The sequence below is a fragment of the Lissotriton helveticus genome, chromosome 7, assembly GCF_964261635.1.
Source record: "Lissotriton helveticus chromosome 7, aLisHel1.1, whole genome shotgun sequence".
NCBI classification, from domain to species: domain Eukaryota; kingdom Metazoa; phylum Chordata; class Amphibia; order Caudata; family Salamandridae; genus Lissotriton; species Lissotriton helveticus.
In genome coordinates this window covers 378273143-378295920 of record NC_136068.1, presented here as the reverse complement: position 1 = coordinate 378295920, position 22778 = coordinate 378273143, and the positions used below count along the sequence as shown (strand labels likewise).

The 22778-nt window shown below is 47.2% G+C and overlaps 1 protein-coding gene across 1 annotated transcript in view; it reads right to left on the bottom strand.

Annotated features, from left to right (window-relative positions):
- Window positions 1-22778, bottom strand: part of UQCC1 (ubiquinol-cytochrome c reductase complex assembly factor 1) — a 486967-nt gene that overhangs the window by 267808 nt on the left and 196381 nt on the right. The window contains exon 6 of the mRNA XM_078652195.1: window positions 16403-16460. Coding sequence (XP_078508321.1) covers window positions 16403-16460 — 58 coding nt within the window. The remainder of the gene's footprint in view (window positions 1-16402; window positions 16461-22778) is intronic.

Below are 22778 nucleotides of genomic sequence, written 5' to 3'. Positions count from 1 at the left end.
TGCCAATTGCCCTTGGAGGGAAGCTCTAAAACTATGCAGATCGGCCCACATCTGAGACAAACAGCTTGCCATAACAGCCCGGGCATTGGGTTATCCAATGGTCATGGTATCACTGAAGTGAATCTTCTTATGCAAAGGCATTACACTCATTCCCATCTTTGCCAGGCATGGCCAAAGAAAAGACCTATTCATTAATGAGATCTAGTAGTACAGTGTCTACAAAACGGCTCTATAAATTCAGTGTTTGCTGCGGACATGGGTGGGCAAATGGTAGGTCAGAATTCAAATCCCAGAAAGATTGGTATGTGTCAGTAGTGAGAAAGAAGTAAACTGCTGTCGCGACATGCTCCCTGCATTCTTGTGTTCACCACCAGAGTGCTGAAATGTGGGGCTCTTCAGTGTTCTAAAAAACTTCCAGACCCTACCCTTCATGCATATACTGACTTCAAGTCATTTGGATGCTACTTGCAAATTGCCATCCATTCCCAATCCATGCCGGGTTTTGTGGAAGCCAGCATGATCATGCCTGAAATTCTATTACCTAGAATTCCGTGCTCACTGCTTCGTCTCCACCCCTGCAGGCCAAGGATGGGTGGAGGAATTCAGCTCACCTGTGGCTGGCTGTTGCTAGCCTGCTCATACCTGATCCCTTCAGGCCAAGGTTAGTCATTGTAGCTGTGTACCTGTGGGACTGGCCCTTGTTTCCAGTGTATCCTGAGCTTTAGTTATTTCTTTATTCGTGAAGTACAGCTATCCTTGTTCCTAAATTAGCACTGTTTGCAGTGCTATCCTTGACTCCTGAGCTTTAGTCATTTCCCTGTTCCTGAACAAGCACTGCCCGCACTGCTACATTGACCCCTGAAGCTTTAGTAATTATCTGTCCCTGAACCAGCACTGCCTGCAGTGCTCCCATGACTCCCGAGTTTTAGTAATTACCTGTTCCTGAACTAGCCCTGCCTGCAGTGCTACCTTGACTCCTGAACCTTAGCTCAATTCTCGTTCCTGCCCCAGCACTCACTTCAATGCTACTTTGTTTTCTTGATTCCTGAACCTGCACTATTCTAGTATACCCTTGTAGCGTCCCCTTCTGTATATAATTTTCCAGTCCCTGCCTTTCTTCCAGTTTCCTTGGTTCCAGTTCCTAGTTTGCGGTCTTTCTATTCCTGCTGTCTTGCTTCTAATTACCTTGTATGTTTGCTACTTGCTTTCTGCCAAGTGTGTCCTGTGATGTCCTTCCTTTCCTATTAAGCACTCCTCCTTGCTAGCTCTTTGTCTATCGTGCTTGTGTTTCGTTCTACCCCCTTGCTGTTACTGCCTTGCGTGTTCCTGTTTGATCGCCAGGATCCGTGGGCACAGCTGACAACCTAGGTGGTGTTTCTTGTTCACTGGGAGTATTGTCTTTCAGTTACATTTATAACATCAACATAGATATCAGCTCCACAGACCCTGCCTTTGCATGCATACCCTATATGTGGGTATTTGCAGTCAGTATCTGTAACAGCAATTGCAAGTATGGAACTTACTGAGCTTCAGTCTTACAGTGTGGAGCTCCTGAGTGCTTTACCCCACAGTCTCTTCATTGTTAATGTTGTTTTATATATATATGTCTTGCATATCCATCCTGTGTGTAGTTTTTCTGAATGCTAAATCCCCTCTGAGGGCCTGTCCTTTCTGAGCCTTAACTCTCTTCTCTTGTACAGAGCTTCCTCTTAGGATTCCCTGTCTTCTTTGACTCGCTGTGGGAACTTGGGCAGCTCTGTACCCAGTATTCTGCCTACTTTGTCTTCCCTGGCACCAGTCGTTGCCAGAGTCCCTGACACATGCCAGTGTCCCGGACTGAGTCCTGACAACTACAAGTCATGCTAGAGATGGATAGTGTGAGTTCTTGGGATGGCGACACTGCAATACAAGTGCGTAATGCATTTCAGAATAGTGACTATTTTAGCTCTTTGAATCTCTTGGTAATAGGATTGCACTTCACGTTATTTCCAGAAGAAACATCCCTAGTCCGCAAACTGGAAACAATTAGTAAAATATAATTGGTTTTACAGACCAAGTGTATTTCAAATCGCCATGCTTTTAACATACAAGATGTACAATAGTCTACGACCTTCGGGTGCTTTAAATTTGCATGGTATAGTACAAGTGCGTGGAAAGGGCCGTAGCTGCATTTGTCAAAGGCTTCGTTAGTGCTCAACAAAGGAACGTGGCTGAACTAACTGCAAGCATGGGGTGTGAGTTCTGACAATTTATGAGGGGAATGGCTCAGCTTAACACAGACTTAAGAATCTATCAACATAGCACTGAGGTACCCATGGTAAGGGAAAAGCTTTAATTAGTATGGTGAGATCATGCATAGACCGTCAGCCATTTATTCCATGCAAGAGCACAGGACAAACTAATCAGTCTTGCCAAATAGTCAATTTCCTTTAAAGTTGGACTAAATCTTTACCTCAGTCTAGCGTGGAGAAAATTAATTGAATAACTAACTGAATTTAGGCTGTTTTCAGATATTTCCAGGATAATCTGGCATAAATCATGGTTTGCTCTTTCAAAGTGTTCTCGAAAGTCACCATGCCTCAAACTCTTGCAGGGGGAGATGGAGTCTGAGCAACATAGGAAAGAGCAAGTTAAAGCCCAACAAGAGATGAAGTTTTGGGTTGTATGATTGACCAACTACAGACTAAATAACGACTCCTTAGTCTAAACCACTAAAGTTTTAACAACAAATATTTTTTACAACTACTATGCCTTTACCACGATTGCCTTTACTCGATTAATGTATCTATTTTACAGGTAAATATAAACCCATATTTATTTATATAAAGCATATGTCTTTAGCATGCATGCCTTTACCACGAAATGTGCGTTTTTTTTTTTACAGGTACCTACAAACCCATTACACACACACACACACATATATATATATATATATATATATATATATATATATATATATATATATATATATATATATATATTCTGCGTACTCAGGACTGGACTTATAGCTGTGCCCAGATACATTTGCTTACGTCAAACTGCAATCTGAGGATTATTCACTTTAAGTTTCTCCATCAGACGTAATACAGGTCAAATTACACCGTTATGGTCTCAGGGCGGATGACAAATGTCAACGCTGTCATTCACACGGAGCAGACTTTCTACAAATGGCTTGGTCTTGTCCAAATCTGAACATATATTGGCAGGAGGTGACAACGGCACTCACACAAATGCTTACGGAGCGGATTCCGAACACACTACTAGTGTGCCTGCTAGGCATATACAAATTAAAACTAGTCAGGCGTCGTAAATTGCTAGCAGTAGCATTATTACTTGCGAAACGTCGGGTGGCCATGAAGTGGGGAAGCAAACGCCCACCTAGATTCAAGGACTGGATCAATGACCTCTTATACTGCAAAGAAACACTAGGAACGTATGCAGAAGACATACCCCAGGCCTCTAGACCTAAAGATTTCCGGCAGCCAGTGGTAGATTACTTGCAGCAAAGAGAAGATGAATCGTAATTGTGAGTGGGGAAGAAGAATGTATAGACATAAATGTGAACATGCTTACCAATAAGAGACGGTAGATCAATATTGATAATATGTATGACAAAATTGGCCAAGGTTGGACTCGAAAAGTCGAAATGTATAGTGATGTACTGGACTAATATCATTATAAGTACCTTAAAATAAGCTTGATATTGCTATGTGTATAAACATTGATTGCACAGTATTATTTTATTGATTAAGGAAGGCGAAGGAACTTGGGAATTACGAATATTTCCTTTCATTCTGTAATGTGTTTGAATTTCTGTATGCTGCTTGGTGAAAAAAAAAATTATTATATATTCCGCGTACTCGTCCCACAGCTCCACAATCTCCAGAAAAAGACGAAGCGAACGCAGACGTTTTGGTGCTATATAATGTTTATTTTCTGCCCATCACCGCGTTTCCGTCCTCGTGGGACCTTGATCACATGACACGCTACTAGGTACAGACCACCTTTTTAAAGTGACAGTGCAAACTTTTTTACTTTCTTTACCATAACCATGGAAGACAGACTGCGTAAGCTGTGTTTCAGTGCTATATAAATGAAACAAAATTCAAATTGCTAGAACATGTGCAAAACATCGCTGTTAATTCAGTGCATCATACATTATTTGATATCTCCCACAGGGTAGACTCATATTCTTAGGTCTAATCCTATCGTTCTACACAACCTTTTGACAGTCTGAGTTAAAACATGGGCATTAAAACAATGGTGCATCTTCATAAATAATCATAGGAGGATAAAATATATTTGCAATTGTTAAATGTAAAATTGCAAGCCATGAAAGTTATTTGCTAAAAGAATGAAATGGGTTTAAAGTATTTTCCTATTCTTATCACATTAGATGTAGCAGCATGTAATTCTTTCTTATTGCACATTGTTCTAATGAATATAAACAATAGCACTAGTTGCTCAGCGCAGCAATAAAGCCCAAGTGGGCAATCAATCAAATCGCCTGCAATCCATGATTAAAGTGCTTGTGTGCTTCACAGTGTCCTTATACCGTAAACCCTAACTGTGCAAAATAGTGGATAAATAAAATTTTAAAATTCATAAATGTTCAAAACAGCAGCTTACAGTCAGATAACAGATACTGGCGAAGATATACAACTTTCCTTATATTCTCTTAAATATGTATAAAAATCTTCACTGGAATTTAATCCATTTGGGGTCTGGTATCTGTTGGACCTAGATTTGCTAAGCCACCTAGGGTAGCCTGGCCTAGGGTAAGACAGTCACTAAGTAGAGGCACATGTGTAAAGGTTGCACACCACCCAGCAGTAACTCGCTGCAACTCCACTCAAAAAGAAACACTACACCAAATTTTGTATGAAAATACGTGCTGCTTTATAAAAATAATACTTTTCTCTCTTTTACTAAATAGCCATTGACAGTTCAGAAATACACATTTAAATTTTGTTTCTGTAAATTACCAGGTGTTGAAGTTAATATCTCAAATCTCCATTTCACACAAAAGAATGCAATACAAAGACACGTAGTGAGTAACAACGGTACACTTCTGTGGGAGTTCAGGTAACCTCAGTTTAACATAAGCAAAGACTACTGTCTAGTCTCTGGCAACACCAAAGTACCATAACTGTTACCTCCGCTTTACTGTCCCACGAACGCTATTCTCTAAACCTGAACACTGAGAAGTATTCAATAATAGGTCAATTACCAGCCTTCCATCCCTGCATGGGGTTGAACAGGTCAATGGTGGAAGTCTTGAAGGCTTCTAGCCTTAATCACCCTCTTTTACTTAGGCCCCTGGAAGAAGGCTTCTCTTTAGCCCCTTGATCGGTAGTAAATCGAGCTTTATCTCCCCCAACACTCTCCTTACTTCTCAGGGTTGGGCCCTCAGGCCATTGTCTCGGATCGCCAGGGGTGAGTAGGTCCTCACCATTAATCCCTGTCAGCGTAGGCTGTCTCACTCGCCTCACTCGCCGATCCAGCTACTTGGAGACCGAGCTGGCGCGAGGTGAAGAGAGCCACACAGGTAGAGGAGAGCCGAGACTCGCCACACCCATCTTTCCCGCCTAACCAGCTGCCTGGAGACAGAGCTGGCGCGGGTTAACTGAAGACACACGGGCTGAAGAGGGCTGAGGCTCGACTCGCACCCGCTTCCTTGTTGTCAAAGACTCCGCCTCTCTCGGGGAAACGGCCTGACCGGGCAGGCGCAAAGGAATAGCGGCTCCCAGGCTGAGGCTGCTCCGCGGCGGCGATTCCTCTTCCTTCGCTCCGCCCCCCCCCCCACTTTGAGGGAAATGATCCAAATGGGCAGGCGCAAGGGATAAGCGTCTCCACGACCGGAGCTCACACTACCAAACCTGCGCAGATGAGAGACAAGGCTTCCCCTCACAAGTCTCCGACTCTCCCCGTTGAACCAGGGAAGATTGAGGTTTCCTGTCCCATACGCTCGCTCCACCAGTGAGCCCTGCCCCGGTCACTCGATCCCTTCCTTCCCTTCAGGTGTGCTGCTACTTTCACGAAGGCAGTCCACGACCCCAGGTACCGGGGGGGGGGAAATCCGGTGGAAGGATTAGCAGGTTGGCCACCAGTTACCCAGCTCACATGGAGGGCTGAACAGGGGGTAGGTCAGAGGAATTTCCCCTCAGTCTCAAACTTCAAGTCTTCCTGGGAACACACCTCCAGAAGCTCAGCGAGGGCTTCCTTACTGGGCAAAGGACTGAACTCCTTGGTAGATCAGTCACCCTTAACCACTAATAACCCTTACTTCTAGGCTAGGGGTTGGTCAGGTGCCCAGGGTCTCCAGGAATCCTACGAAGCGGGGTCAAGTCAGTAACAACAAGGGAGGAAGGGTGGTGAATCAATAAGGAAGCGTCCCTAATCTGGGAGGTCAACCCTTTGGTTATCCTACCCCCACCTTATGCTACAGCCTGTCCTCCAGCTGACTCTCTCTGACAAGACAAAATGGCTGCCCTGCAGCTGACCTTATATAGTCTGGCCTCAGAAGGTCCAGAAGGGACCAGAAGGTTCTGGAAGGCCTCTATTCTAGTCTATGGGTCCTTCCCAGGAATGACCGTTATGGCAGTTAATGGTGACCATTTTGTGGGCCCCCTACTTTCCAGTCAGAAAAGGCACCTAGGCCTGAGGTGAAAAACTATGAGGGCAAAAGAGCATCTATCCCCCAGGCCAACTCCATAAAAATAGTCCAGTGGACACAAAAGGATATAAAGGGTATGAGGGGCAAAAAGGGGACCAAATAAATAATGAATAGGAGGGACTACCCAAAGGCAGACAGGTCTAACACGCTGAAAGTGGGGAGAGCTACCCAACCCCTTGGGAGTCCTCATCACTAAGGCGGAAATACCTGGAGAGAACGTCTGCATTGGCGTGGTCCACTCCAGGCCGATGTTCCACCCGGAAGTCCATTCCCTGTAGGGAGATGGACCATCTCAACAGCTTGGGATTTTCCCCCTTCATCTGCATCAGCCAACGAAGGGGGCGGTGGTCAGTCTGAACCAGGAAGTGCGAGCCAAACAGGTATGGCCGCAGCTTCTTCAGAGCCCACACCACTGCAAAAGCCTCCCGCTCAATTGCACTCCACTTCTGTTCCCGGGGAAGCAGTCTCCTGGAAAGGAAAACTACAGGCTGATCCAGGCCCTCCTCATTAAGTTGCGATAACACTGCCCCAATGCCATGTTCTGATGCATCTGTCTGGACAATGAACTCCTTGGAGAAGTCTGGGGGCCTCAGGACCGGTGCTGCACACATTGCCTGCTTCAACTTTTCAAAGGCTTGCTGACAAGCCTCTGTCCAAACTACCCGTCGAGGTTGTTTCTTTGAGGTAAGCTCTGTGAGGGGCGCTACAATAGTGCCATATCCCTTCACAAAGCGACGGTAGTAACCTGTGAGGCCCAGGAAAGCTCGGACCTCAGTCTCGGTCTTGGGGGGTTCCCAGGCCATGATTGCCTCAATCTTTGCCAGGAGGGGTTGCACTGTTCCCCTGCCCACCAAGTGTCCAAGGTACACAACCGACCCCTGCCCAATCTGACATTTGCTGGCCTTGATTGTCAAACCAGCTTGTTTCAGGGCCTGGAGAACTGCTTGCAAATGTTGCAAATGGTCCTCCCAACTGCTGCTGAAGACAGCAATGTCATCCAGGTAGGCAGCGGAGAAACCCTCAATTCCGGAGAGGACCTGGTTCACCAGCCGCTGAAATGTGGCAGGGGCATTCTTGAGCCCGAAGGGCATCACACAAAATTGGAAGTGTCCCTCAGGCGTGGAGAAGGCGGACCTTTCCTTTTCCTGAGACGAAAACAAGTCTGGGAGAGGTTCGCTTTCCGCTTCCTCTCCTCCATCAGTCACCATCATTAAGATGACCTCGGGCCTCTCATGGTGGGGTTTGAGTCGGTTAGCATGTAGCACCCGTAGGGGCTGTCGAGGGGTTTTAAGGTCCACCAGGTATGTGGCCTTACCCTTCTTTTCTAACACTTCAAAGGGGCCTGTCCAGCGTTCCTGGAGGGCACTTAGCTCTCCAGGCTCCATCACCCACACTTTCTGGCCAGGCTCCAACTCCACCGGGTGAGCGTTGTGGTCATACCACTCCTTCATTACTGCCAGGCTGGCCTCCAAGTTGTCAGAAGCTTGCTTCCACAACTTCGCCATTTGGCTCCTGAAGGCCAGCATGTAGCTCACCACATCCTGGGGGGGTTTCCTGGGAGACTTTTCCCATCCATCTTTCACCAGGCTGAGAGGACCGCGTACAGGGTGCCCATACAGAAGCTCAAAGGGGCTGAAGCCCACTCCCTTCGGTGGCACTTCCCTGTAGGAGAATAGCAAACAGGGTAGGAGGACGTCCCATTTCCTCCGCAGGCTTTCAGGCAGACTTCTGATCATGCCCTTCAAGGTCTTGTTGAACCTTTCTACCAGTCCATTTGACTGGGGGTGATAGGGGGTGGTGAACCGGTAGGTCACTCCACACTCCTTCCACATTGCCCACATGTACGCTGACATAAAGTTGGTCCACCTGTCGGACACAACTTCTTTGGGGAAACCCACTCGGGTAAAGATCCCCATTAGGGCCCTAGCCACCACAGGTGCAGTGACAGTCCTCAAAGGAATTGCCTCTGGGTACCGTGTGGCATGATCCACCAGAACCAGGATAAACCTGTGACCAGCTGTTGTTGGTGGATCCAATGGCCCTACAATGTCGATGCCCACCCTTTCAAAGGGGGTGCTAACGACAGGAAGTGGTTCCAGGGGAGCTTTCAGCTTCACCCCTGTTTTCCCACTGGCTTGGCAGGATACACATGTCCGACAGTAGGTGTTAGACGCCACTTTCATCTGAGGCCAGTAAAAGTAGGGGACAAGCCGAGTAAAGGTCTTGTCCTGACCTAAGTGTCCTGCCAAGGGAATTTCATGAGCCAATTCCAGCAGAAAGGCTCGGTACCGTTGCGGGACTACCAAGGCCCTTGATGAACCAGGTAAGGGTACCTTGGGTTCACTGTAGAGGAGTCCGTCCTCCCAGTAAATGTGGTAGTGTCCCGCAACGTCCCCTGCTGCCTGGGCTTCAGCCTGACGCCTCAGTCCCTCAAGGGTAGGGCACTCCTTCTGGCCCTTAAAGAACTCCTCTCTGGTAGGCCCTCCCTCCACATGCCACTCAGCAGGGATGGGCAGGTCCTCCAGAGAAACTACTTCCCCCTCCACGGACTCCTGGTCCACCACCGCTGGTGGCCGATCTGTCACATGGGGTGTGGAAGCCGAAGCAGGCTTCTCCCGTCTTCGGGTCTGTTCCTTTTTGGCAGCGGGTTGGGCCATTGTTCCAGGCTCCAACGCAGGTGAACTCCCTCCCCGGGCAGTCGCAGACCTTGTGCTTACACAGGCCCAGTCAGGTGTACCCAGCATCTCTGAGTGCGTCCGGTATTCCACCTCTCTCCAAGCATTGTGCTCCATGTCATTCCCCAGCAGACAATCAACTGGCACGGCAGGGCTTACCGCAACTCGAAGTGAACCTGCAACCCCTTCCCACTCAAAGGGAACCTCGGCCACAGGGTAGTGGCCCATTCTGCCGTCAGCCATCGCGGCGGGGTGGAGTACATTGGGAATCACCTGCTCTGGAGACACCAGTTGACTTCTCACCATAGTCATACTGGCTCCTGTATCTCTCAGAGCCTCCCCTCTCTGGCCATTGATGGTGATCCATTGCCCATACTTGGTAGTATTTGGGGGCACCTGGATCTTAGGAACCATCTCCCGTTCTCCCAGGGACACTAAGGTGACACCCGCCCACTCACCCCCCTTATCTAAGGGCAACTCCTCCCCGAGCTCTACACTAGCTACTCCCGGGGCTTTTCCTCCGGTGGGAGGGGGTGGTCTCTTTGGACATCTGACATCTCCCTTATAATGTCCAACACCACCACACTCAAAGCAGTGGACAACCCTTGGCTGCTGGCTCTGGCCAGGATGAGGGTTTCTGGGCGGGTTAGCCTTAGGGGTGAAACCTGTTCCCTTTCCCTGGAAACTGTTTTGGGGACCTTTAGAGAACTCCCGCTTTTTATCTCCCCCCTCCTTCTTCTGAGGGGCGCCCTGTCCGGCCTTTTGGGAATCCCCTCCAGTCCCCTTTGTGGACACCCGGGTACTTGCCCAGATGTCCGCCTCCTCTGCAAGCTTCCGGGGGTTGGTCAGCTTGCTGTCCACCAGGTGCTGGCGCAGCTCGGGAAAACATTTCTCGAGTAGATGCTCTTTAAGAAAAAGATCATACAACCCCTCATAATCCTTCACCTCACTGCCCTGTACCCAGCCCTCCAATGCCTTCCTCGCATAATCCAGGAAATCCACCCAGTTCTGGGTGCTTAACTTGTGGCTCCCCCTGAACTTTTGGCGATACTTTTCCGGGGTTAGCCCAAACTTTCTAATCAATGCTAACTTCATGGTGGGGTAGTTGGTCTGCTCCTTCGGTTCTATGGCTAACAAGGTGTCCCGACCAGTAGGAGGCATGTACTTGTACAACCCATCCCCCCAGTGCTTTTCCTGGATCCCATGGGCTCTTAAGGAGACCTCATAGGTAGCCAGCCACTTGGCTATGTCATCCCCCTGACTATAGCTGGCAACTATATCCTTAGGCAGGTAGGGTTTAGACTCCCTGGTTGGTTCTCTGGTTTCGCTGCCACCATTTGGAGAGTTGGCGAGTCCTAACTGTAGAGCCTTGAGTTCTAGCTCTTTTAGTCTAAGCTCATGAGTCATCCTCTGTTCCTCCCTCCCCTGTTCTAACCTGGCTAACTCCCACTTCAGCTTCCTTTTTTCCCTCCTGTCTGTGAGCTCCGCTTCGGTCAAGCTTCCCCCGGAGACACTACTGCCCCTCCTAGAGGAGGCCATTGGTCCTGGGAGTAGGTTCCCACCTCAGGGTGGAATAATCCCTCTACCTCTATGACCGTGTCCCGGTCTGTCCCCCCATCCTCCTCCTTCCCTTCTCTGCGCGCTTCCACCCAAGCCCTCAAACTGGTCTGGAGTTCCCCCTTCTTGGCACCACGCTTAAAGAACACTTCCATTTGTTGACAGAAGTCTTTTAGCTGGGCCACAGAATAAGTGTCCAGTTCTTCCAGTGCAAATTCCATTTCGCTAAAGGCAATTCAAGGTCAAGCACACAAAAAGAATAGAGTTACAAGGGCAACCTGAAGCTACCTCCACCCCACCACCAGGAATAAATTTGGAAAAAGCAAAAGTAAAAAATTAGGAAGTCCGCCAGGAGAAAACTCCAGGTGTAGGTTAGTGGATTACACTTAGTTACTGCAGAGTAGTCGCAGCCACAGTCAACATCCCCCCGCTAGACACCAATATGTTGGACCTAGATTTGCTAAGCTACCTAGGGTAGCCTGGCCTAGGGTAAGACAGTCACTAAGTAGAGGCACATGTGTAAAGGTTGCACACCACCCAGCAGTAACTCGCTGCAACTCCACTCAAAAAGAAACACTACACCAAAGTTTGTATGAAAATACGTGCTGCTTTATAAAAATAATACTTTTCTCTCTTTTACTAAATAGCCATTGACAGTTCAGAAATACACATTTAAATTTTGTTTCTGTAAATTACCAGGTGTTGAAGTTAATATCTCAAATCTCCATTTCACACAAAAGAATGCAATACAAAGACACGTAGTGAGTAACAATGGTACACTTCTGTGGGAGTTCAGGTAACCTCAGTTTAACATAAGCAAAGACTACTGTCTAGTCTCTGGCAACACCAAAGTACCATAACTGTTACCTCCGCTTTACTGTCCCACGAACGCTATTCTCTAAACCTGAACACTGAGAAGTATTCAATAATAGGTCAATTACCAGCCTCCCATCCCTGCATGGGGTTGAACAGGTCAATGGTGGAAGTCTTGAAGGCTTCTAGCCTTAATCACCCTCTTTTACTTAGGCCCCTGGAAGAAGGCTCCTCTTTAGCCCCTTGATCGGTAGTAAACGGAGCTTTATCTCCCCCAACACTCTCCTTACTTCTCAGGGTTGGGCCCTCAGGCCATTGTCTCGGATCGCCAGGGGTGAGTAGGTCCTCACCATTAATCCCTGTCAGCCTAGGCTGTCTCACTCGCCGATCCAGCTAGTTGGAGACCGAGGTGAAGAGAGCCACACAGGTAGAGGAGGGCCGAGACTCGCCACACCCGTCTTTTTTTCTGCCTAACCAGCTGCCTGGAGACAGAGCTGGTGCGGGTTAACTGAAGACACACGGGCTGAAGAGGGCTGAGGCTCGACTCGCACCCGCTTCCTTGTTGTCGAAGACTCCGCCTCTCTCGGGGAAACGGCCTGACTGGGCAGGCGCAAAGGAAAAGCGGCTCCCAGGCTGAGGCTGCTCCGCGGCGGCGATTCCTCTTCCTTCGCTCTGCCCCCCCCCCAATTTGAGGGAAATGAGGGAAATGATCCAAATGGGCAGGCGCAAGGGATAAGCGTCTCCACGACCGGAGCTCACACTACCAAACCTGCGCAGAGGAGAGACAAGGCTTCCCCTCACAAGTCTCCGACTCTCCCCGTTGAACCAGGGAAGATTGAGGTTTCCTGTCCCATACGCTCGCTCCACCAGTGAGCCCTGCCCCAGTCACTCGATCCCTTCCTTCCCTTCAGGTGTGCCGCTACTTTCATGAAGGCAGTCCACGACCCCAGGTACCGGGGGGGGGGGGGGAATCCGGTGGAAGGATTAGCAGGTTGGCCACCAGTTACCCAGCTCACATGGAGGGCTGAACAGGGGGTAGGTCAGAGGAATTTCCCCTCAGTCTCAAACTTCAAGTCTTCCTGGGAACACACCTCCAGAAGCTCAGCGAGGGCTTCCTTACTGGGCAAAGGACTGAACTCCTTAGTAGATCAGTCACCCTTAACCACTCATAACCCTTACTTCTAGGCTAGGGGTTGGTCAGGTGCCCAGGGTCTCCAGGAATCCCACGAAGCGGGGTCAAGTCAGTAACAACAAGGGAGGAAGGGTGGTGAATCAATAAGGAAGCGTCCCTAATCTGGGAGGTCAACCCTTTGGTTATCCTACCCCCACCTTATGCTACAGCCTGTCCTCCAGCTGACTCTCTCTGACAAGACAAAATGGCTACCCTGCAGCTGACCTTATATAGTCTGGCCTCAGAAGGTCCAGAAGGGACCAGAAGGTTCTGGAAGGCCTCTATTCTAGTCTATGGGTCCTTCCCAGGAATGACCATTATGGCAGTTAATGGCGACAATTTTGTGGGCCCCCTACTTTCCAGTCAGAAAAGGCACCTAGGCCTGAGGTGAAAAACTATGAGGGCAAAAGAGCATCTATCCCCCAGGCCAACTCCATAAAAATAGTCCAGTGGACACAAAAGGATATGAGGGGCAAAAAGGGGACAAAATAAATAATGAATAGGAGGGACTACCCAAAGGCAGACAGGTCTAACAGTATCCATTTCTAAAATATATTTAGTTTCCAGTTTTCTCAGCTTGGTATCACGGTCACCACCTCTTCTCATTGGGGGGATACAATCTACTACAAAGTAACGCAATTCATTGGATTTCTTGGCATGTTTTTCATCAAAATGACGGGCAGAAGGATATGTCTCATCCCCGTTGTTAATTGCACGTATGTGCTGGAGTATCCTCTTGTGGACCTGCAGCCTGGTGCTACCCACATAGCGCAGGCCACAAGGACACTCCAGCACATACACTGCAAACTCCGTCTTACAGGTCAAATTTTTTATCTATCTTAGTTGGCCTGTTGTTGAAAGGTGTGAAAAATTCTGTTTTATTCACTCCATGTTTACATGCCTTACAAGATGCACACTTGATGAATCCTTTGCTGCCCATAATCCAAGAGGTGGTCGAAGTCACCTCTGGACTGCACGTGACTAGCGTATTGCTAATTGAGCTTGCTGAAGGTTAGATTGGGAGATCGAGTTAATCTCTCTCCCAACACAGGATCATTCCTTATGAGAGCCCAATTTGTATTGATTATCTTTCTATTAGTCTGATGTTGATTGCTATAAGTTAAGATAAGTCTCAATGGCTGTTCTACCATAGGAATGTGGTAATTAGAAATCCTGCTGGCCAAGGCCTGTGCTCTACCTTGCTCATTAGCTCGGATCATGGCTTTGTCTACTACGCTAGGGATGTATACCCTTGAGATGAATCGTTATGCGTTTCGTCAATAGACTTGTTCACACGTGTGAACAAGTCTATTGACAAAACACGTAACGAGCATTAATTTAAATACAGCGACTGAAAATACCTCAGACTCTGAGTGTGCATTACTTGAAGGAATTGGAATTTATGTAAATTGTCGATTCTGGGCATGATCGGCGACATGCACCAACTGACAATGGGCTCGGTTTCCGAATCACCGGATTCGATCGGAGTAACACAAATAAATATATATATATATATATATATATATACATATATATACATATATACACATATATACACACACCTATCTATACTCACTTGTAATGTTATAAATTCCCTTTCCACCCAAAAACCTACACCAACCCTAAATCCTAAAAATCCTCTTTCCACCCACACCCGCCCACTCTAAAATTACTCATGCCACTCAAAAACCAATACCCACCCTTAACCCTAAAAATACACTTGCCACAAAAAAAAACATACCAACCCTAAAATTACCCTTGCCACCCAAAAATGCATACCCATCCAAAAGCCTAAAATTACCCTTGCCACCCAAAAACCCATACCCACCCTAAACCCTAAAATTACCCTTGCCACCCAAAAATCCATACTCACCCTACACCCAAACATTACCCTTCCCACCCAAAAACCCAGACCCACAGCAAGTATAAAAGTAAAGCAGCTGGATCTAGGACAATATCGAAAAAGCTCTTAGAAGTAACTAGAACTCTGCAATGCACAACTTCCATTTCATAAAAGCGCCTTCGGTTCAATGTGCTGGCATAATGCAGCTGTTAAGATACCTACTAACAAGCATTTACAATGCAATGGTTTTGCCTTTGTTAAGGTTCCACCAGGTCCACCATGGTGCGGCTCTGAGCCCCAAGCAGAGCAGCAGCAGGGCCCAGCAGGGCGGGGGGCAGCAGGGGCTCGCAGAGGTGTTTCCTGGGGCAGCCGCCCAGGTCCACCATGGTGTGGCTCCGAGCCCCAAGCCTCTGGTGGTGGTGCTGCTGCGCTCGGTAGCCCATGTAACTTACCGGGCACTCTGGCGGGGGCTCCTTGCGACGGCGGCAATCTCCTGGGTACTTCTCCGGTCTCCCTCTTCGGCATGGGAGACCGGCAACGTCCTCCGCTTCTCCCGGGGCTCCCTCCAGGCCACTGGAGCCCCGCGTGGACCGCCATACTTCTTCTCCTGGGCCGCCGTCCTGGCGGGGGCTCCTTGCGACAGCGGCAATCTCCTGGGCACTTCTCCGGTCTCCCTCTTCAGCATGGGAGACCGGCAACGTCCTCCGCTTCTCCCGGGGCTCCCTCCAGGCCACGGGAGCCCCGCGTGGGCCGCCATACTTCTTCTCCTGGGCTGCCGTCTTCCTTCTTCCCCCGGGCGGGGGCGGGCACTTCCGTCCGGCCGCGCTAGGATTGGCCGGCCGGCTAGTCACTTCCGGGTCGCCGCGGGCAGCGCGGCGGCCCGTCTCTAGCTCAGGCAGGCGGGCGGCGAAGTTTCCCGATGGATGCGCCGCTCTCAGGGCGAGCCTCCGATGGTGGCGAAGCTGCGGCCAATCGCAGCACGGCTCCAGCGATGACGCGGCGGCTCGAGAACCACTCCTAGCGCGGCGGCACTGAGGGGGCTCGACCGCCTCAGCCAATGGGAGGGCAGCTCCTTCGTTCTTGCTCTCCGCGGCCCCGGCGAGGTCCTCATGTTATTCTCGGCCCCAGGCAGCGGCGGCAATCAGGGAGGCAGCGTTTGAACCGTAGTAGGAGGCGGCAGAGCGCTCGGGGTGCCACTAGTGCCTTACCAGATTCGGGGGCGTTCCCGGCTTTCGGCTGACGTCGCGTGACGTCGGCAAAAGCCAAAGAAACGCGGGAACGCCCCCGAATCTGGTCCGGCATTGACGGACAGGCCCCTCGTCCAATGGCTAGGCTCCATTTATGGAGCCAGCCAATCAATGACGAGGGCCGACCCAAAGCCACACTACAGATCTCATCAGGATTTCGCCTGCGCGAAAAAGATGCGCAGAGCGCATCTTTTCGCCAGGCAAAACCTAAAAAGGACGCTTGTTTGCTTACATAACGTTTCTCAATCCCATGGCTCTGGTTTTAATACCATACACGGAAACAAACTAGAATTACTGTGGTCAAAGTAAAGAGCATAGGTCATTCAAAAACAAACAAACATGGTTCCCTACAAGCTGATAACAGGAATTAAAGCTCTGCACAAACACTGGGGTTTTCAAATAATGTCAACAGACTCTTACCAGACATGTAGCTGAGTCACGAGAAACCAGGAATTTAATGTATCAGGTAAATTGCACTCTGAAAAGAAAAAAAGGAATATCGTTTAGATTTCAAAATGTGTATTTAGCATTTGCCATGTTTCAATTAGCTAAATGCACAGTGCCAAGAACTGGTAAAGCTCTACATCTGTCCTCACCTATGGTTTTTCTAAAAAAAACATACTGTAAACTCTCTCCACTGCCCCCTCTCTGATGTCCACAGCATCCTAAAAATAATTCAAAGACCTCCTTGGTTCATGAGGCCCTTCAGCTGAAGAAATCACCATAATATGGGCATTGACATTTCTGGATGATAATAACACAGCAGATGCAAAATCTGTAAATTCCTACGAACACCAGACTTCTACCTATGCATTACCTCATGCCTAAAGTAAAAATAAACTTTTTTAACCGAGCCCTGCTCAAAGAAGCAACTTCTCTAACCGAGCCCTGATCAAAGAAGCAATCACCTACCCTGAGACACACACCACGATGATCACCTCTTTTCTCTCACACTCCACCCATGCTGTCCTAGCCAATAACAGTACCATTAAAAGCCTTTTGCATCCAAAGCTCAAACTGTGAAAAGTTTGAACTCGCTTCCACCGAGTCTTAAAGATTTCAACATCTGGGGCTAGATGTAGGTAATCCGAAAATACAGATTCTAAAATACCGATATTTACCGATTCGGTATTTCAGAATCGGTATTTGGGATGTAGATAATAATTCGGTAAAAAATACCGAATCGGTAAGATTCGGTAATTACTGATTCGGTATTTGCCATTCATTCCTATGGGCCTGGAGGCCCATAGGAATGAATGTCAATTACCGATTCGGTAAATACCGAAAAAGTCAAGGGTGGCAGGGTGTCACTGACACCCTGTTGCACCCCTGATCAGTGCTTGTGTGCATGTATGTCTGTCACATGGCACAGGTGTAAATGCAAATATTTGCATTTACATAGGAATTCGTTATTTACCACCAACTAATAGTTGGTGGTAAATAACTAGGGCCAGATGTAGGAGCCCAAATACCGGTCGGAAAAAACGGCCGATTTCGGCCGTTTCCGACCGGTATTAGGGCTTTCAGATGTAGGGGGCTGAAAATTACAGAATCGTATATTTACCGATTCGGTAAATTACCGAATCGGTAAATATACCGATTCTGTAATTCCAAATGTAGGTGGCACCTTAAGAGTCGGTATTTTACCACACAATCCTATTGTGTGGTAAAATACCGAATTCAGGTGTGCATGCACATCTGTGCATGCACACCTGTGCAATGTGACACACAGACATGCCCTTAGGGCATGTATGTGTGCCACATGTCACACAAGCCTGCACTTGGGGTGCTAGAGGGTGTCAAAGTGACACCCCCTGCACCCTTGCAGGATTCGGTATTTACCGATTCTGTAAATACAGAATCGGTATTTCCCATTGATTCCTATGGGCTTCAAAGCCCATAGGAATCAATGGGAAATACCGATTCTGTATTTACAGAATCGGTAAATACCGAATGTTACAGATTCGGTCATTCTGAATTTAAAATTACCTAAATCTGCCTCCTTCCTATTTACCTACTCTTAAATACCGAATCGGTAAAATTCGGTATTTAAGAGTAGGTAAATCGGAATTACCTACATCTAGCCCCTAATCCTTAAAGCCCTGTAGCACTGTTTACAGTGCTACCTACATTTCAAAAAACAGATTGGGTAAAATTACCGATTCGGTAAAATTACCGAATCTGTATTTTTTAATGCCCTACATCTCAGTATCCAAATACCGGTCGGTAACGGCCAAAAATCGGTATTTTCGGCCGTTACCGACTGGTATTTGGATGCCTACATCTGGCCCCTGCTGTCTTACAAAAAAATACCGAAACCCTTTTCAGAGAAGTACTCACCTCTCATCCTACATTCATTGGCCGACTTTCTAACCTTCCGCTGACTCACATCAAACCTCAACACATAAATAAGGGCTGCAGCATCAAACAGTCTAACTTCAAACTCGATCACTCAAGCTCCCACCTACTACAAAACTGACATTTAAAGGTAAGCTAAATGTATAGTCTTCCACGACGAAAAGCTCCACTGCAAATCTTGCAAGCAAGTTCCTTCATACTAAAGAAAACTTACACGGGACAGCTAATGTATTCATTTAAAATGGTATCCCAGTCCCACGCAAGGTAATCAGTGGTGAACTAGGCTGTTCATTATGCTTTTAAAACGGCAAACTGATGATTAGACAACTAAAACCGTAACATGACCACAAGCACAAAGGGGAAAACAACCAATTACACTCGTCTGAAGAATTCGACATTCTAGACGGATGAAAACTGCATAAAATCAGCATAAGGACTGCAAGGCAGTCTCTGTTTTCTAACATCACTCCCAGCAGGGAGTTCGGTAGCATTGACACTGGCAAAATTCTTAGTTGTGCAAAGCTCGCCAGTGTGCTTTCATCAATGATTCCCAAGAAAATGCAGTTTTTCAGCGCAAGCCAATATTTTCCATTCAATAAAATACACAGGATAATACTTTCAATATTTTTATTGTAATGTATATAATGTGTTGCTACAATGACATTTATTGAGGGGCTTTAGAAGTTAAATTAGTTAGTTTGTGGTGTAACCTACTCACTGTACAAACACCACAGTCTTCACATTACATAAGCATGTCGTGCTTTGGATGCAGCATAAAACGTGGAACACTACATCCGAATTAGCACCGAAAATATCCAAACTGAAGGTCTACACCGACACAGGCAGTAGTTGCAATGTAGACAATGAAATCATTTTATTCCCTGCCAAACTCCTGCAATAACCTAAACACAGCAGAGGTCAGCCTTTATACACACAAAATGGAAATAGCACTTCCACTAAAAATATGGTTAAGATTATCAGTAAAGAGAAACTCTAGAGGGACCTCAGACATGTTTATTTAGAAAATAAATCCACTCAAAGTCCACTCAGTATTTTCATTCTCATGATAAGGAGGCAGTGTGGCAGCAAACGTGGAAGCCAAGCCACAGTGGTTCTGGGAGCAAAACGTTCAATTACGCTTTTCGAAATAACTGCAAACTTAAAACAATAAACGAGAAAACAATTTTCAGGTCTGGCGTTAACCAAGCCCTTTTGATTTTACTAAAAGATACGTATAATATTCTTATTTATAGGTAGGTGAGTGCAGCCACCCCACTTCATCCATTGGTCTACTACTGTGTCATTCACATTTTTCTTCAGCCTACTTCAGTCACTGGCTATCTTCACTGCGAGTGACAGCATTCAGAGCTTTCACAAGGAGACCATCCACACACAAAGTGGCTCCGTGCAGTGCCAGCGGTTACTACAGCAATGTTTGCTTGTTGAGACCGAAACATGCTTTTGCATTAATCCAATTATTTTAATGGATTGACGCAGGCCCAGTAGCTTTAGCAACAACACAGTTTTGCAAAAATCAAGAAACAAGCATTGAAAAAGTCAACAAGCATTTGCAATGCAATAGGTCTCGCATTAGGAAAGTTTGAGCTATTGGTATTGTAAATTACAATTTTTTTATTTATGTGTTGGTTTTGAAAATAGCGAAATTAATAGCTTTGTCATTTACAATGCCAATAGTTATAACTTTCGCAAATGTGACACCTATAGCATTTGTAATGCAATATGTGTTGTATTTACGTGATTTAGATGTATTGCTATTACACATATCAATGGCTTTTAATTTTTTAAATAATTAATACTTAAATAAAAGTTATAATTTATAATGGCAATAGCTTAAACTTTTGTAAATAATTTTTGTGAAGATTATGTTCAGTGTATTTTATTGTGACGAAAACGCAAGAACAGAAGTGAAATATTAACATCTTTTTGTGACATTTGTAATAAAGCTTCAAGCATTGAGGGAACATATTTGAACCAGTTGTTGTTGAATTGTTGCACAGATCGATGCTATGGTGGCGCTGAGTGATGTTGTGGTGGCGACGAGTGATGCTGCGGCGTTCAGTGATGCTGTGGTAGCGCATAGAGATGTTGTGGTGCCCCTGAGTGATGCGGTGGTGCCCCTGAGTGATGTTGTGGTGATGCGATAGATAGAGTGAGTGCGATAGATAGAGGGAGGGCGATAGATAGACAGATAAGAGAGAGGGCGATCGATAGAGTGAGGGCCATCGATAGATAGAGATAGATAGAGTGATGGCGATAGATAGTGAGTGCGATAGATAGACAGAGTGAGGGCGATAGATAGAGTGAGGGCGATAGAAAGAGGGGTTGTGTGTGTGGGGGGGTTGTGTGTGTGGGGGGTTGTGTGTGGGGTGTGGGGGTGTTGGGGGTTTGGGGGGTGTCTGTGTGTGGGGCGTTGTGTGTGTGTGGGGGGGGGGGTTGTGTGTGTGGGGGGGGTTGTGTGTGTGGGGGGGTTGTGTGTGTGTGTGGTGTTGTGTGTGGGGTTGTGTGTGTGGAGGTGTGTGTGGGGGTGGGGTTGTATGTGTGGGGGTGTGTGTAGGGGGTTGTGGGGGTGGGGAGTTGGGTGTGGGGGGTTGTTTGTGGGGTTGTGTGTGGGGGGTTGTGTGTGTGGGGATGTGTGTTTGGGGGGTTGTGAATGTGGTGTTGTGTTTGGGGTTGTGTGTGTGGTTGTGGGGTTGTGTGTGTGGTTGTGGAGTTGTGTGTGTGGTTGTGTGTGTGGTTGAGTGTGTGGTTGTGTGTGTGTGGTGGGTGGGTGTGGTTGTTTTGTGTATTGGTTGCGTGTGGTGGTTGTGTGTGGTGGTTGTATGTGGTGGTTGTGTGTGGTGGTCTAAAAATGATTTTCACTGCATGGGCTTTAGTCCACACAAGATGAACAGTTATTCAAATTAACTGTTTCCTGCAGGAATTCTTTATACAGCTCCAAATCACAAAAGTGCATCACATTTGCAGTTTAGTAGGCCACATGAGAGTTATTTTGTAAGGTATCAGTTCCTCAGATAATCGATTAAAAGATCACCTCTCCGTGGCCATTTTCACAAATGAAAGTTGAGATGCCTGTGGGAAGGACGTTCACAGGTACCCCTAGGCCACACATACAGTGTTAGCAAATGCAAGCAGCTACAGTGATGGGTTACAAGGTGACACCTCTCAACATCGTACTAAGAGGAACGGAGTCACCTTTCTAAAAATAGTCATGGGGTGGGCTTAGTACCCCCCAACTTGTGCCCCGACAATAACATGTTTCAATTTGAAAGACCCCCCTTTTTCGTAACATACGGTTGAATAAGAAGGCCCACTTATGCAACAGCTGATGTGAAAATAAGTCCAGGGTTTAAGGAACACTATCCTGGCCTAATGAGTAGACATGGAATGCAAGAGTTTACTCAATGCTGGGGTTCGCGAGTTTTGAATCTAGCACTGCAAATACCGCTGAAATGACCTGAGAAGTGACTGCCTGAAATGTTAATGGTGGGCTTGCCAATTTTATGCATTTATTTTCTCCTGCAGTTTTATTTAGTGCAAATTCGACCTGAAGGTATTGGAGCACTGTACATGAGCACCAGTTCCAACAAGAACACAAATCCCGGAACTGTGCTGCTGATGTCTGAAGCAACATAAGCTGTTACTGGCAGCGTGTGTTGCTGAACACGATCGAGAAGCTTCAAGTAAAACAAGCAATGCTTGGAAGTAGAAAAAGAAAGGATTTAAAAACAAACATAGCTGTTTGAGGTTTTTATGCCCCTTGGGGTGGTGGTTGGGCGTGGTGGGGTTCTTTTTTTTCCCCCTTCACTGCTGTTGCTACGGAGCCAACTATGTGGCAAATGCCATAATACACTCCTGGGTCATTGGGGTCGTTTTGTGGTACAGACAGTCAATACAGCGGATTGCAGGATGAAGGAGCCCATTTCCGGGACTTTCACAAGCAAGCGCTCACTTCTACGGACAAAGCTAATTGTCTGGCCACATCAGCAGTTGTTAGTTACAAGTGAGACACCTTGGAAGCAGATGTTTCCATTCGAGACCGCCCTCGGAACACGCAGGCAGCTTGACTGAAATTTCTGCTCCAGGCATTACCATAAACTTTTTTTGCACGCAGAATGCCAGTGCCTTATCAGAATGATCCCCAAAAAAATGTGTATTGCTGTGCGCTGAACGGGGTTTGGGAAGCTGGGAGAGTCTGTGCACACAGAGCACCAAAGCTGGGTCAGCAGTTTACGAATAACCTTAAAATGTGTAGCCCGGTGATTTCTATCCTGCAGAGCATGCAGTCAACCACCTGATGTTATGATGTTAACAAGGAACGTAACTTTGATGTGGCTGAGGGAAGATACAGAGAAGGCGAAGGCTGGGACGGGTCGCCTCCCAGATTAAAAGTATGAGAAACCAATGATAAAGGCGAGAT